The 15,765-nt window shown below is 35.4% G+C and overlaps 1 protein-coding gene across 4 annotated transcripts in view; it reads left to right on the top strand.

Moving 5' to 3' along the window:
• LOC138715517 (zinc finger protein 227-like) overlaps positions 1 to 9,400 on the top strand; it is a 32,831-nt gene extending 23,431 nt beyond the window's left edge. For all 4 annotated transcript variants that reach the window (XM_069848530.1, XM_069848529.1, XM_069848532.1 and 1 more), the window contains exons 5-6: positions 7,528 to 7,597; positions 7,709 to 9,400. In XM_069848530.1, coding sequence (XP_069704631.1) covers positions 7,528 to 7,597; positions 7,709 to 8,917 — 1,279 coding nt within the window. In that variant the 3' untranslated portion in view covers positions 8,918 to 9,400. The remainder of the gene's footprint in view (positions 1 to 7,527; positions 7,598 to 7,708) is intronic.
• The last annotated feature ends 6,365 nt before the right edge of the window (positions 9,401 to 15,765 follow it).

Below are 15,765 nucleotides of genomic sequence, written 5' to 3'. Positions count from 1 at the left end.
ATGCCTCATTAACATGACAGACCACAGAGGGCAGAGAATTCAGCTGATAGCTCTGATCGAAAACGGCTTTTCAGTCTGAGAGACAGGTCGTAGACTTGGCATATGGCTTAGGGGTGGGCTTGCCATTATGGAAATCATGGGGAGTTCGGGAGATGTTCTGGTTCTTCTGGACATCGCATATTTCTACAAGAGAATAAGATAGAGTCTCGTGCAGAGCCCTTCTGCTCTGCTCGTCAGCTGCAGGCTGCGTCTGGCTTTCCAGGCTGTTCTCGAATGGTTCGTAATCATTTGAGAATAGTTGTTCTGGGGCCGGACATCGAACCCGGGACCTTTGGTTTAACATACCAATGCTCCACCAACTGAGCTACCCGGGAACTATACCAGACACTAATCCAATTTTTCCCTTTATACGCACAGACCTTAAAGTGGGCTGACAACAATCAAGAAACCAACATTCAGTGCACACTAACTCTGTGTGACTTAAATTGTGGTTTTCTGTTAATGAACAGTGACGTGTATTATGCAAATCAAGCGTTCAGGTATAACTCCCTCTAAAGTTGATTTGAATTATTCAAATCAACTTTACAGAGAGTTATACCTGAAAGCTTGATTTGCATTTGAGAATAGATTATAATATTAGAAGCAACTGAAGAGAAAATGATATTGGAAGAAGCTGTAGACCGTCTTGCTGTTGTGACAGTTTCGACTCGGAGGAGAGTTATTTTCTCTGGCAAGACCAGCATTTCGACCGATTACAATGGACCTATTGGAGTTTATCGAGACTCAGATTCGAAGTAAGACCCGCAACATGAGAACTGTCTGGACACATTAGTGTATCATGCCGGGTCTGGGTGTCATAGAGAGAGTCCCTGGCCACTTGGATTTGGCGCAGTACCAACACATTTTGGAGAACGTGTTCCTCCCAGCTGCTTGGGGACATTATCCCTAAGGAACATTGTTTGAGCAGGATAACTTTGTTGCGCATACAATAAGAGATGTTCAAGCCTTGTTTGCTGGAAGGTCCAAGTCGGAAGTGATCAACTGGCCTCCTGTGTCGCCAGATTTGCACGTAATAGAGAATGTGTGGGCAGAACTAAAAGTGAGGGGGCGCGAGAATTTAAAAAACAACCCCCCTCAGGATAACTTGTGGAATCTAGTTCTCAATATGTCGGAACACCTTGCAATGGATCGAGAACCATTGTTCCACAGTCTCGTCGATTCCATACTTCAGTGGATGAGAGCAGTTGTAGAAGCAGATGGCTGGTGGACGAAGTATTTGGTCCTCCAGTGTTTCTTATGTCTTTATTTCTTTATTATGATTAACTTTTTTTTTAATTAGGAGGACAAAATGGATCTTCCGATATGCTGTATATTCTTTATACTGTTGTTTTTTTGGGGTCAAGCCAAATACAATCCCATGGGACATGGGAAATAATTTATTCCACATAAAGAAAAAAAAACTAACAAACATTTGTCGCAGTTGTCTGAAACAATTTTATGTTAAGACAAAACAATTCGTCATCCATGAAGACTGAACCCATGATCTTTTGCACGTCGTTCAGACTTTTATGACAGGACACAAACTCTGTCATCTGCATGAAGTGTCCATCCCCTCATGACTGTCCGGTTCTAGTGTTGCACAGACAGGGAATGTAGTGCTGTATGCATTATCAAGAGTAGGTCAGAATTTTATTTTCGTATCTGTACATTCTTATCTTAACATTGTTTGAAATATATCTGCCTTTAAAGCATGTCCTCATGCTTTGACGCTGCTAAAAATAGTACCTCCTGGATTATTTTTGATATTTATGATAATTCTTTCTGAGCCAGAGAGTCCATAATAAATCATCCTGTTCAGAGCCAGTATGAATGTAGAAGTTTCTGGAAGCTTACTTTCTGTTTTTACTTCATTTACAGTTTGTGATAAAGATACTTTTACTAAATTTATCAGTTAATTGAGTATCCAAAAATCAGCTATACAGTGAAACATGGCCGATCAATAATAGAATCATCATATTGCATAAAATCAGTATAACTTATAACTGAAGTATTCTTACAAATTCTCTAACATTAAACATATTGTAAGAATCGTGTTCATGCACGAGACTGTGGATGAAGACATTCGTAGCAAAGCTTAACTTTGCTGAAAGTTCTATTCGTAGGCAATACTTCTGAGGCCTTCACTTTGACTTTGGTAAGTCGAGATTTAACAATCTGATTCTAATGTTGGCAATCACAATCATGGTCTTCTAAACGAATTAAATTAATGTATAGTTGAAATAGAGTAGGCATTGCCACAAATAGAGCCATCTTTTGAGTCAGAAATTGACGAAACAATTGAACATCGGTTTCAGGTTACACGATTGCTAGCCATTTTTGTAGCTTTATATTAGAATAATTATTTCATTGTAAAACAGTTGTGAAGACATGGAAGATAATAAGATGCCACCAGTGACAAACTATGAAAGAGACATATATTCTGCTCACAGTTGGCAGACTTGCTCCCTGCAAGTGCAGAAACTACTTTAAATTTGCCTGAAATCAAATGCAGAAAACAGTATTATGACGATCGCAGTAATTTACAACACGATTATAAATGAACTGTGTAATCTATCCTCTGTAGAGCTAAATACTCAAAATTGTTATTAAGCCATTAATTCTTACCTGTAGTGTAAAATCGAAATGATATAATAAGTTGAATTATTGGTGTAACAGACTGTTGTTATTATTATTATTATTATTATTATTATTATTATTATTATTATTATTATTATTATTCACCAATGCATGTTGAAATATGACGATGATATCTAATATGGTCTGTTTATCAAATCTGTAACTTGATTTGAAATCAACTTTCGTCAAAGTGCGTACTGTGAACTCGAATTGTGACTTTACTTCGAAGTCGCTGAAAATCTTCATTTTGACTTTACTTTACTTCGTGGACATAAGGAAAATTGCTGATACTTGGGAAACAGTTGAATTTGCCGAGAATATTGAGGACATCCAGGACATTATTAAATCTGTTAATGTTTCTTTGCGTATTATTAGACATAGGTACACAAAATTTCAAAATGAGTTTTATAGGTCAATGCTTAAGTATGTATTTTACTCCATGGATGTTTTCACGTTCAGTCACACGACTCCATGAGCACTCAGAGCAACGACTGAAAGTCGTCAAAAATGGTTTTCAGGCTTACATCTTATCAACATCAATTCTTGTTTTCGAACCATCTCCACTCCATGAAATGAATTTAGGAAGAGTACAGGTATCAGAAGACATTTAGTTGTATCCTCATAGCACGTAATGGTGCGCGACATTGATAGTTTGTTTCTTTTAAGTAAATAAATAAAAGTTGATTTGATTTATTTACTTACTGCATGTGTGTTGTAAGTTTAACCCTAGATCATATATGTAACAGATATGTCGGGGTTATAGGCTTTGAAGTTAACAACTTTTGTCACGTTTATAACGCTGCCATCTAGTTGTTACATAAGGAGTCACGTCATAATCATAATACCCATTTGAATTGCATTAGCGACTGTGCTGCCATCTCGTATTCATTTACGACGGATGGGTGGCGATCCTGGCGGTTGTTCTCTTCAAAGTGCTGCCGATTTTAACACAGCGAGGAGTTATCTGTTACATATATGATCTAGGGTTTAACTTACGAGGTCTACCAACAACATCGATAAGGTTGTTAAAAACACGATCGACCAAAAATTCTATACTGGAATTAAAATAGATACTATATACTATCACTACAACACCACGCTTCATGTGACTATTCACTATACAGTGTCCAACACAGTAAATATGGATGCATGGATCGATTGATTGATGGATTATTGAAATACAATTATTCATGGCATCGTCAGTGTACATCAATCTAACAATGATACAATGATTTTACAGTCATCTTAATCTATGGTAACATGTCACATGCTTATTAATAGGAATGTTAAATCTTATAATGCAGGTATAATTACTGTATTATCTAATCGGATTGGGGATGTTTGTTTATTAATAGCGATTTCGTGAATATTAAATTTTGGAAGATGAAATTATATTTATTATTTGGAATTATTAAAAGGTAGTTTTGAAGTAGAAATTATTTCTTTTCTTGTAGTTATGGCCGCCATAGTTACTTAGAATATAATGTTAGTCACTGAGTAAATAACGTACTACTAATACTGCTAATTCAGTCAGTAATGGATAACACACTAAAATAGCCACTTGTAAATAAGATGCTTAGTTTATTTTAAGAGATTCATTAATTTATTTATCCTCTGAAAGTGCCAATAAAAGTCCAATCTGTACTACAGAAAAGTCCACAATGTCCAAATGTCTACGTGAAAAGGTCCATAGTGGAAAGAAAACCAGAAGTTATTTCTTCATTGAAATTCATTTGCATCGTATACATATGAGCAAAGGAGTCACATTTATTATTACTTGATTTTTCACTTTGCTTTAGTTAATTGATTGCTTTGAAATTAAAATTAAAATTGTATGATTTAGTGCCTCTTCTAAATAATTTTTCCATTTTTACATATGTTTTGCTTCCGTTTTTCTTACCAGTACTGTAAATAGTTGCATTTCTTACTTCTGTATTATTTGCTATATCTTAACTATCCATTTTTTCTTTTATAATTGTAGATACTTCAACTTCTTCTTTCTTAACAACGAATTCCAATTTACACTTATATTTGTAATATGCTTTAAATTTCACGTCCAAGTAAAAGTGCCTTCCCCATTATTGAATTTACATTATAGCGTACTGTAGTCTAATTTCAATCTCGAGTTCCAGTCTGCCATAACATTATGCAGACTATAGTGGCATGGTTGTCTGACTAAACCCCCAACAGCAACTTAAATAATTTTATGCTCGACCATGCCGAAATGTAGTAATTATACACCTGGGAGCAGTCCTTTAATGCATGTCATTAAAGTACACCTATTCATTAAAGTTCAGGTTTTCGATTATTCTCGGATATGCAATCGAAAGACAACTAGGGAAATGTCACAGCGGCTGGAAATCCAATACTGTCGCAGAAGGTTATGTTCTGTTACCATAATAATTAGCGTTAATTGTAAATAATATTCAAATAAATTCAATTTGTCATCTCGTTTTTCAATTCTAAATCAATTTCCAGGTTATATCAAGACTAATATTCTCTAGGTTATATCAAGGTCAATGATATTCGTGCCTCAGAGAAAATCAATTCTTTCGCGTCTGCGCACATCTCACAATTCGGACTTACATAATCATAATATGAAAACTTATGAATAATTTCAAGTTCGAAATATGGTCGAGCATAAAAAGTCGTATGAAACTTGCCTATAATGGTAATTAAGACGCTTGTATGAAAATTATGAAACTTGTTTGCGCTCGTTTCATAAAAAAATATACTTGCGTCTTAATTGCTACCATTATAGGCTCGTTGCATAATGTATTATATAAAGTTCTATAGAATTATAGTATCATATACAATTACTCAGAATTTCAAATAAATAGGTAGCAAAATTAAGTTAAAACACCAGAGTGGTATAAAGCACGACTAATTAATTTGGTACAATATTGTATGCCTGAAGTTTTTTCATTATTCATCCTCAATAATTCATTATACACCTTCATTAAAGATAGTGTAATGATAGTTTCTTCTGTACGTATTTTTTAATCCCTGCTTTACGAAGAAGTACTTCTTCATCAGAAGAATCCATATTCGCGAATGTGCTCCACTTTGGTGTGAAGCCAACGACAAATTTCGCAGTGATTGTGGAATTACAAATTTTACTATTGCTCCCGCATCCCATGTACTGCGTTGGTGTGAGCAGACCTTTAATTTTAGTGTTAGTATTAATGGCATATTTTACAATTGAATGTGTTTGCAGAGGCGGGAAGCGCCTTACCGGAAAGAGAGCCATACCTGTTGCATTGGAGTGCTGCGCTGTATAGCCTCCTGCCTGTATATTTAAAGGAATTATCTTTATTATCCTCCTGGATCCTGAGACATTTGTTGTTTTATTTTTAAAGTTCAATATAATTCTGCACTTCAAAAAAAAGTCACTGACGTGAGGAAAAATGCTGAAAAAATTTTGCGGCTTACAGTTAGGGCACAAATGCAGGTATATTGTACTATTCTTAGAGTCTCTGCACATACATCTTCTATCATATACTTGTATGAAGTATGATATAGTCTTGGGTCTCAGGAGGTTATAACATATTATGGCGCTTGACCGATCTGTACTTGTAGCTATTCGTCCTCCAAATAAAAAAAAGTTTGGGCACTTCTGACCTAGACAGAGAGTTTTAAGAAAAAATTACTGGCAAACTCTTTTCTTAATTTCATGCAAATCAAAAAATAATATTTCATCGAAGTCACCTTCGCCTGGTAAGCATGCCGCTCTCCATATTCGCGACAATAAAATCTTTCTGCCGTTTGTAATCATCTAATGCCCAATAAAATCTTCAAATCTTTATTCGTGTGTTTCTGGAAATAAATGTATACATTTAAAAAGACATCAAAGGCAGTTAACAGGTTTTGGTTGTTTAGCTTGTCTATCTTTGTTTTTTATTTTATACTGATATCCTAAACTACGTTTCTTCTTTTCTTCATTCACCTTTCACAAACTCATTAATTTTCCTCCATATCAGTTCCTGTTAATTCTTCTGAATTCCCTGTTCTTCTTTGTGTGTGTCTATGCTTTCTTGATTCCATTTTCTAGAATTATCTTCACCTGAAGTTGTTTCGTCATCTGGTATGGAATTGGGATCTACATCAGAAAAATCTGATCCTATATCAAGCAATCAATTCTGTGTTGCTTACTTTCACTTTATTTTTAAAATGTGTACTACATGTGCACATCTGTTGTAGTAGTAGCTGCAGTTGTTATCTAAAATTAAATTTACCACGCATTTCTCACTCCCATATCCTCGTAATTCAAACACTTATTTATTATTTTCTAATTTATTTATTCTTACCTTAAGAATTATTCGTGTCCTGCAATGGAAGCATAACTAATCTCTTGCTTCTTGAACTCATGTTGGCTACTCCATATAGGCCTACCACGCTAAAACTGATTGATAATTTCAGCGCGTTTTACTTATTTTTTATTAGAATATTTTCATTATTGATTTCAAATAAATGCAAAGTGCATACTAATGTTTGCCAACTGTTTAAACATTCCAGTCAGATTTGAAGATTGTGACTTTTCCTAAGATGTTCAAAACTGAAATGCTGTCAGGCAGAACACGCGATGTGCATTTAGGTTTTCCCTGTTAAGAATCTGTTATTTGTGGACTTAGAATATTTGACTATCTTCATAACTTAAGGATTGGATAGAAATGTCATTAACCTTGTTCTGCAGATTATAGAGCAGAAAGTTCTGTACTTGGTTACCGGTACCATATAAATAATTTTTTAAAGTCAAGTTGGTGGGTTTTAATTGTAGTCCATAATATACAGATTTAAATATAAGAAGCTGTGTTACTGCTGCTGTACTCGCATGGTATATTTTCCTTCTAGAACTACAGCTGTCGTGGGCAGTACTATTTCATCAGAGTGTGATGGTATTCCAAATGAAGAACTCGGCACTGTAAGTCAAAGTCCCAAATGTTCAGTTTCATTTGATGAACGAGCATGCGAATATTCAGTTGATTGTCATTATTGTGATGCATAGTTCATAAGGAAATTAATTTCTTTTCAGAATGAATCAACAGACGGTTCAAAGCAGTGTAGCATTTCTGAGAATGTTTCAGCAAATTCTTTGTCACCTGAATGTTATTTGCAGACTCATACAAATGTGCAACATTTCGAGTGCAATGTTTGTGGGAAGTGTTTTCCTGACTCAGGACATCTGAAGAGCCATGAAAGACAGCACGCTGGCGAGAAAGCTTTCAGATGCGTTATCTGTGAGAAATCTTTCTCTTACGCAATAAGTCTGAAGAGGCACCTCGTGAAGCACAGAGGTGAAGAGCCATTCAAATGCGATGTCTGCGGGAAGAGCTTCTTCGAGGCAAGGCATCTGAAAAGACATTCACGCCTTCACCCGGGCGTGGAGCAATTCAAATGCGATTTATGTGGGAAGACTTTTTCTCAGTCTGGGAGCCTGAAATGCCACGAACGTGTGCACAGCGGCGAGAAACCATTCAAATGCGATGTCTGTGAAAAGTGTTTCTCGCAGAAGATAAGTTTGAAACTGCATCTCCTTAGACACAAAGGCGAGAGACCATTCAGATGCGAAGTTTGTGGGAAGTGTTTCTACGTGTCGGCTCGCCTCAAGAGTCATGCGCACCAACACACAGGCGAGCAGGCATTCAAATGCGACGTTTGTGAGAAGTCGTTCTGTGATAAGATAAATCTAAAAAGGCATGTGCTTAAGCACAAAGGTGAGAGGCCATTCGTATGTGATATTTGTGGAAAATGTTTTATGCAGTCCGGGCATCTGAAAGGCCATTTACGCTTGCACACTGGGGAGAAACAATTCAAATGCGAATTATGTGGAAAGTGTTTTTCTCACTCCGGACAACTGAATTACCATAAACGGCAGCACAGTGGAGAGAAGCCATTCAAGTGCGACCACTGTGACAAATGTTTTTCGATAAAGGCCGACATGAATAAGCATTGTCGCAGGCATTCGGGTGAAAAGCCATTCAAATGCGATGTCTGTGGTAACTCTTTCACGCAAAAAATAACTTTGAGTAGGCATCGCCTGAGGCACACGGGCGAGAAGCCTTTCAGTTGCGATGTTTGTGAAATGACATTCCGACAGAAGTCAGGTTTGAAAAGGCATATGCTCAGGCACACAGGCGACCAGTCATTCAAGTGTGATGTTTGTGAAAAGTGTTTCTCTGTATCCGAGCACCTTAGACGCCATACGTGTCTACATGCAGCAGAAACAGTTGAAGTGCAGTAGCTCTGCTTTATAGATGTCTCAACTTCATGTTCTGATAGAGATGCACTTCACCTGTGGCCAAGGGATGGAGTTCGGTCACCAGACAAGGAGATGTAAAGGAATGGTATAATGTTTATATGGAGACAATTGTGTTCGATTAATTTGCATTTCGCATATGAAGTAAAGTAAATTACAGTTTTTAACAAATTATTTGTAATATTGTTATGTTTTTGTGTGTGTGTGTGTGTTTTTTTTTTTTTTTTTTTTTTTTTTAATTTCCAATTCCAACATTAACGTAATCAATTATAAATTTTACGTCCACATTTGTTAAGATTTGAGAGCACATTATATTATATATGTTTAACCCTTAAATCGAAAGATACCTGTAATTAATGTCGAGAGTAAAATCAGTCTTTGAGTCCACTAGCCTATTGTTTTAAACATGAATATATTATATTTTTTATGGAGATACAATTAATGTTACAATAAATAAGCGTACAACATATTTAGGGAATATTATTTATTATTATTAAATACTTTCTCTAAACAAGGATTGCCTAGGAGACAAAGTATACCATTATACATATTGTACTATTGCTTTTCTGTATGTAACATTAACATTGATTGTTATTTACCTGAATTTACTATATCCACATCAGAGGAACATACTTTATCATTTGGAATGTTACCAATTCTTATTTTAGTGTTTCAGCAACAAGACTTACAAATTTTATAGGAACACTCCAAACTAATAGCATTCGTGCATTGATACATTTTATATGTACAATTTTTTTTTCTATGGTAAGGACATGCACTGCAGGTCTTTCCCGTTTGAAGTCTTATAGAGGCAGGTCTTCTCCAAGACTTTCTGAATACTTTCCCTCAGTTCTGCAGTCGGGTTAGTTATGGCCAGACGACGTTGAATATGAGGGGTTTACCATGTCTATAGCGAGATCGTTTATATGATGAAACCTGGTTAGATGATCATTTCTTGAATAACATGATACAGAACGTATTTATTGACAAGGTTAATATTCAAAGGAAAAAAAATACAGTCATTGGCCAACATCTGGTCTTTCACGTAGATGTGTAATTAGCATTATGTCAAATATTGCCACACCAGATAATTTTTTTTTCCAATTTCCCTCATTTAAATTATACTTGTGCAGTTGGCATTGATGAGACATTATTACATATACGGTATTTTTCTTTTCGGAACAAAGGCACGTGTCATGCATGCCCTTCGTAAAATCATAGACGCATAGTGACGAACCTATCCGGTTCTGGACAATGCGTCACAGATAACTGGTCATGGGCACAATTGGTCGCAGATAAACAATTCGTCTTAATTCGACATAGGTACAAAATTAAATCATGATTGCCAAAACATTGATTTACTATGTGAATTTAAATTGGTTTCAAAAATCTGTGAATATCAATTTGTTTAAAAATGTCCTGCCAGGTTGTGGCTTATAGTTAGGTATCGAACGATGGTGCCTTCTGCCTTGTATTGCGGGTATTTTTCAACTACACGTAATATTCGTCTATGTAATCGTACTTTCGCTTCTTTTGGAGGAGGGTGATCTCCTTCCAATCTCTCTGTATTCCTGTCCACTTCTTGAACTTCTAACTGCTGCTGCTCCAGCAAGGGTGCTATTTTCCCTCTAATATGTTTAACGCTTCACATGTATTAGAGCGCTTTCAGAATAAGAAGGCATATAAGGTGAAGCTAGTTCAAGCCGGTCTATGTTGACTAGGCAGTGACAGTGAAATGGTGTTGTCTAATTAAGTCGTCGCGAAGTCTTGCTGAAGAATCGCGTATTACCTTCTTTCTTGCGTGCACAATATTTATAGCTAGGAATTAATTTTAAGCCATGTCGTTTGATAGAGCCAAAAATTCTGAAACGAACTGTACAGGAATGGTATTTGTCAAACTGGCTTGCATGTTATCGCGTTAAGACCAGTTGTCCTAAAAAAAATGGCAGGACTATACCTGAACAAAAAAAAAATCCAGATCACAGCATATGACATTTTATTCGTTTTTTATATTATTATTATTATTATTATTATTATTATTATTATTATTATTATTAAATATTACAACATAATATTATTTAGCTTTTTCACTGTATTTTTTCCCTGCAGCCTGCATACATGGTCATTTAGGTGCTACAGCCTACATGTTAATTCACTCATGTCTAAAGTTTAAACGACAAACAATACATTAATATTAATTATTTACCTTGTCAAAATAGCTTCCAAATTTCCCTGCTCTCACTGTCTTTGTTCTTCGATACATGTCGCAATTGTTGATCTTCAGCTGATTAACCAGGACTTGACGTAAGGTAGAGCATTCCAAGTAGAAAGTGGTGGTCCATTAAGTTTGATGAACATTGCAGAAGAAACATTTTTTATTAAAAGTTTTGTACTTAACTTCGTAATTATAACGTTCATAGCACTAAATCCTCTTTCACATTCTGCCATGCTGCATGGAATAGTGGTTACCTCATTCGACAAAGGGACTAATGAAACAGGAATCTTCTTTCTTCCTATGTCGAAATATTCTCGAAATCCATTTAAAATGGATCGCACATCGTCAAAGCGAAATCTTGTGCACATTCTTCTATTTTTTTTCGCCATACGAATATTTCCTTTTTCCTTATCTGGATGTAAAATGTCAATATCTGTCAACATCTGCTCATAACTTTCAGTGTCATGAATGCCACTTTTACTTTTTTTATGTGAAGCAACAGTGTTAAAGCAACGCCTTTGAAGATTATTAATAAAACTGGAAAGGAATCCTACAGATTCAAAATCCCCTATATCCACTTTCACAACTTGAAGGATTTTGACAGTAACTGGTTCCAAACAGAGAGAATTTTCAACCAAACAGTGACTTTTAACAAATCTTTTACTTTAAATTTAGTGGCTTTTTCAATTCAAACTATATAAATCGTTAGAATTCATTTTTAGCAAGCAATATGTGGGCATTTATAAACAAAATGGTCTTTAGGGGATTTTGAATCCAGAGGATTCAAAATGTTCTCGAAATCCATCAATATTTACTACTTTTTTATTATTCGTCCATGAAATTTCTAGATAATGCATGTTCTTTGATGCATTCTCAGCTTCTGTTTCTTTTTCTCCTAGTTTTTGCTTCAGCGACTCTATGTACCGAATTGTTCTTTTAATTAATTTGTCTGCACGACTTATTGTGCAAGTTTGCTCTTGAAGTTGTAGGGACAAGTTTTTCAGTTCTTCCAAAACATCATGCATTAATGCTAGGTCCTTCAGGAACTCAGTAGATTCCGTTCGTTTATATAGTCGTGTAAATTTTATTCTTTCATTAGTTGTTTGTTTAGGATTAAAAGCTGCTTCTCTGAAATAGGTAATAAATGCTAAATATGCATTCCACACTGCAGACACTGCTAGCAACCCAACGACAGTCCAGGACTCTTCCAGTTTTAGTTAATTCAACACTCAGCCATGTGGCTACTGTTTGCAACTCTGCCATATTTTTTGGCGATTGACTAAACAAGGCATAAATTGCGATTAACGGCATTCATATCTGATACAGAGTCATGAACAGCTAACTCCAAACAGTGAGTAAGGCAGTGTCAAATAATAATATTGGGTTGTTGCAATTTATTCTGAAGCAATTTCCCAACACCAGAGGATCTACCAACAAGGACACTTGCACCATCACATACAAAGCAAATCATATTTCTTTGAAGGTAACTATCAGTGAAACCATATGAGAAAAGGTATTTAAGAAGTTCACTTGTAATTGTTTCAGCATTTTGATTTTGAAGATCATGTATGAAAGTTTCATTATACATTATTAAAGCAGATTGCTTGCCCAATGTTGTTGATTCTTCTATTAATACTTAAATGTTATGGGCAGCACTTGTAAGTTCTGATATGTCTCTTTTTAAATTCTGATGCAATGTGTTATGATTGCTTTTCGTAATTCACGATCACGTATAAAAAATCATACACGTTGTAGTATCTTAAGATGGCGGCTGGCCGCAAGATTAGGCTTGAGACAAAGAGTTTGTAACATATAACTAGGGACACCAGTTTCGCGTACAAAATTGAACCGCAGTTCGGCCGCCATTAGAGGGAGTTGATGCTTCGCCGGGAGTGCAAGCAGTTCATGGTTATTGAGGAGTACGAATAAATATAAGTACACTTGAAGGGAAATAATAAGAAAATGGTGAAATACTGCGCCGCAAATAATTGTTCGAACATAGCTACTATTGTAGGATGCTCAGGAAAGCATGCATATCTTAACATTTGGAAGAATGTTCCAAATGCAGTTCCTCCTTTGAATGTGTTTACAGAATGTCGGAATATTTCTTGGATAAAGTTTTTCCAGAAACACATTAATCAGGTTTATAAGGTTGATTTCAACAATGTATGTAAGGGTTAGTTGCCATCACATTACAGTGGATTATAATAGCAGAGTGCATAAGAAAATCCTCAGATTATATCTGTATAAAACTGTTTTGTATCACAATAAATGAATTAATCATGTAATTTCCATATTGTACAGTTTTGGTTGTATTAAATGCAAAGAAATTAGTGAAAATATAGCTGATGGCCTAGCTAGGCCTATTATTACCACCACTACTAACTACGTCTCACTACTACTAGGCCTACTAATTCCACCAAAACTAGGCCTACCATTACTACTACTACTACTAAACTCTTTGGCTTGAGACGAGCCGTTCAATGTACAGCCAGGCCAGATTCCCAAATCCACGGAATATAACCGAGAGCCGAAGTCGTAATTCACGAATACTGATCTCGATGTGCGAAGCAAACACTCACAGGTCACACAGCACGCCTCTACTTCGGATCCGAAGTGATACAGTGGTAAAAGTTGTGTAATCAAGATGTATACGCCTCTACTTGTCAAAATAAATGTTCAAAGTTTCTATGTTCCACAATTTTATTTAATAACCGTCTTTTACGAAACAAATTATACATTTCAATTACTGTGTACATATTAGATATGGACACGGTGTAGGTTTATGGCTAATTTGAAGTGATATCACTTAATAGAACATCGCAATAATCAAATAACGGCATTATAAGAGTCTGGATAAGGATTTTTTTTTTTTCAGAGGAAGGGGATGAGTTGTTTTATGTGGGTTAGGAAGTGGAAAACTGACAATACTTTTTTTTTTTTTTTTTGTAATATTTGTAATCTGATTGTTTCAACTTAAGTTTTCGTCAAAATACACACCTCAATTTTTAACAGTAGAGGTATAAGGTATAGAAATATTGTTGATGACAACTGATGGTATTAGTATTTGGCAAAAAAAGACAGGAATGGTGAAATCATTAATACAAGAATGTTTGGTGTACATTTGATAGAAATGGTTGGGAGCATAATCAAAAGTACCGTCAGCCAAGACCGTCGTTTTGTTTGACAAATTATTAAAGAATTTTACATATACATAATTATAAAAGAAGAGTATTCGTTTCATTGCCGGGGTTGATAAAACGGATTCTTGTAAACCAGGGTTGGGAAAATGTGGCCCCTGTGTCCGATATATTTGTTATTGTATGATTATTATTATTATTAATGTTATGATGATTACTACTAAATACCACACAATTGTTATTACCATTAATTATAACAATAAACCACTAATATTTTAAGACGTTTTTAAATCTTGTATTAGTAATTCAGCCAAGACAGTACTTCGTTTTATTTTGTCTTTCAGTTTGTTTTCAGTGTGTTAATGTGTCTGTTTATCAGGGGCGGCTTTTGGGGTAGTGCCAGTGTGCCATGGCACCACCAATGAAAGAAACAAAAATAATATCCTAGAAAGCAGTTGTAATAGTTTATGCATTTTATTCGTATTTAATTTGAACGAGCGCGCGCACATATCCGGACGCACTCTTGCAGGGTTTTTCCGAACGTTGGAGCCATTTCGCTGAGGCACTACCTGCGTCCATATAACACTGTACAAAAGGCTACTGCTTCTAGTTTATATGCGTTTCTTATGGCAGACTTTGAGCCGAATTCAGTTTGATATTAATATTCCGCCCACTAGAGCACAGTAATGTAGAAATTTCGCTAGATGGCAGGGTTGTTGGAGACGTTATTTGTCTATGAGTTAGAGTTCCGCGCCAAATGTTAATGTAATGTTGCCAGTTCTAAACTAATGCACATAACTTGGATTTGAATGTGTAAATTATCATCCATTTAGCTATATTGAACGCAGAGATAGTCATGGTTCTTTTTAGAAAGATAAATATTTTGTCATATTATGTAAAACTGTTTGTTAATGTTGTGTAATATTTGTTTTGTTTTGCGGCAACTAAATATCGCTACAATGTTGCTATAGTATTGATGCTTCTGTTAACTATACATGAGATCTGTGCAGGACATGAACATGTGTTATTCAGGTCGCTGCCTTGGATTCATCGGCCTGTTAAATAAAGTGCAAACGTGTTTCTCTATTATCTATGCCATTGTTTATCTCATGTGTTTTTGCCAGTAATTTTACTAGTTATAAAAGTTATTTGTATTTGACTAACAATACTGTGAAAGTTTTGATTATCTGTATCTGTAAATTTCGTTATTAGTTTCGGAAATGTTATTGTAACTGTTACTAGATGCATTATTAACTTACACCTGGTAAAATAGGTGGTTTAATTAATGTGTTTTATTTAATGTAATGCAAACGTGAACTGCGATTCTTAATTTCACTAGGGCAATTTGCGTACAACTTTTTTCATTTTTGGCACCACCACCAGAATGTTTCACCGGCCGCCACTGCTGTTTATTAAAATTCTTCCTTATATAATTAATTAAAAATATAACATGACTTAGATTATAAATGAATCGATTA

Source organism: Periplaneta americana, chromosome 15 (assembly GCF_040183065.1).
Source record: "Periplaneta americana isolate PAMFEO1 chromosome 15, P.americana_PAMFEO1_priV1, whole genome shotgun sequence".
In the NCBI taxonomy this organism is placed as follows: Eukaryota; Metazoa; Arthropoda; class Insecta; order Blattodea; family Blattidae; genus Periplaneta; species Periplaneta americana.
This window is presented reverse-complemented; position numbering and strand designations above follow the sequence as displayed.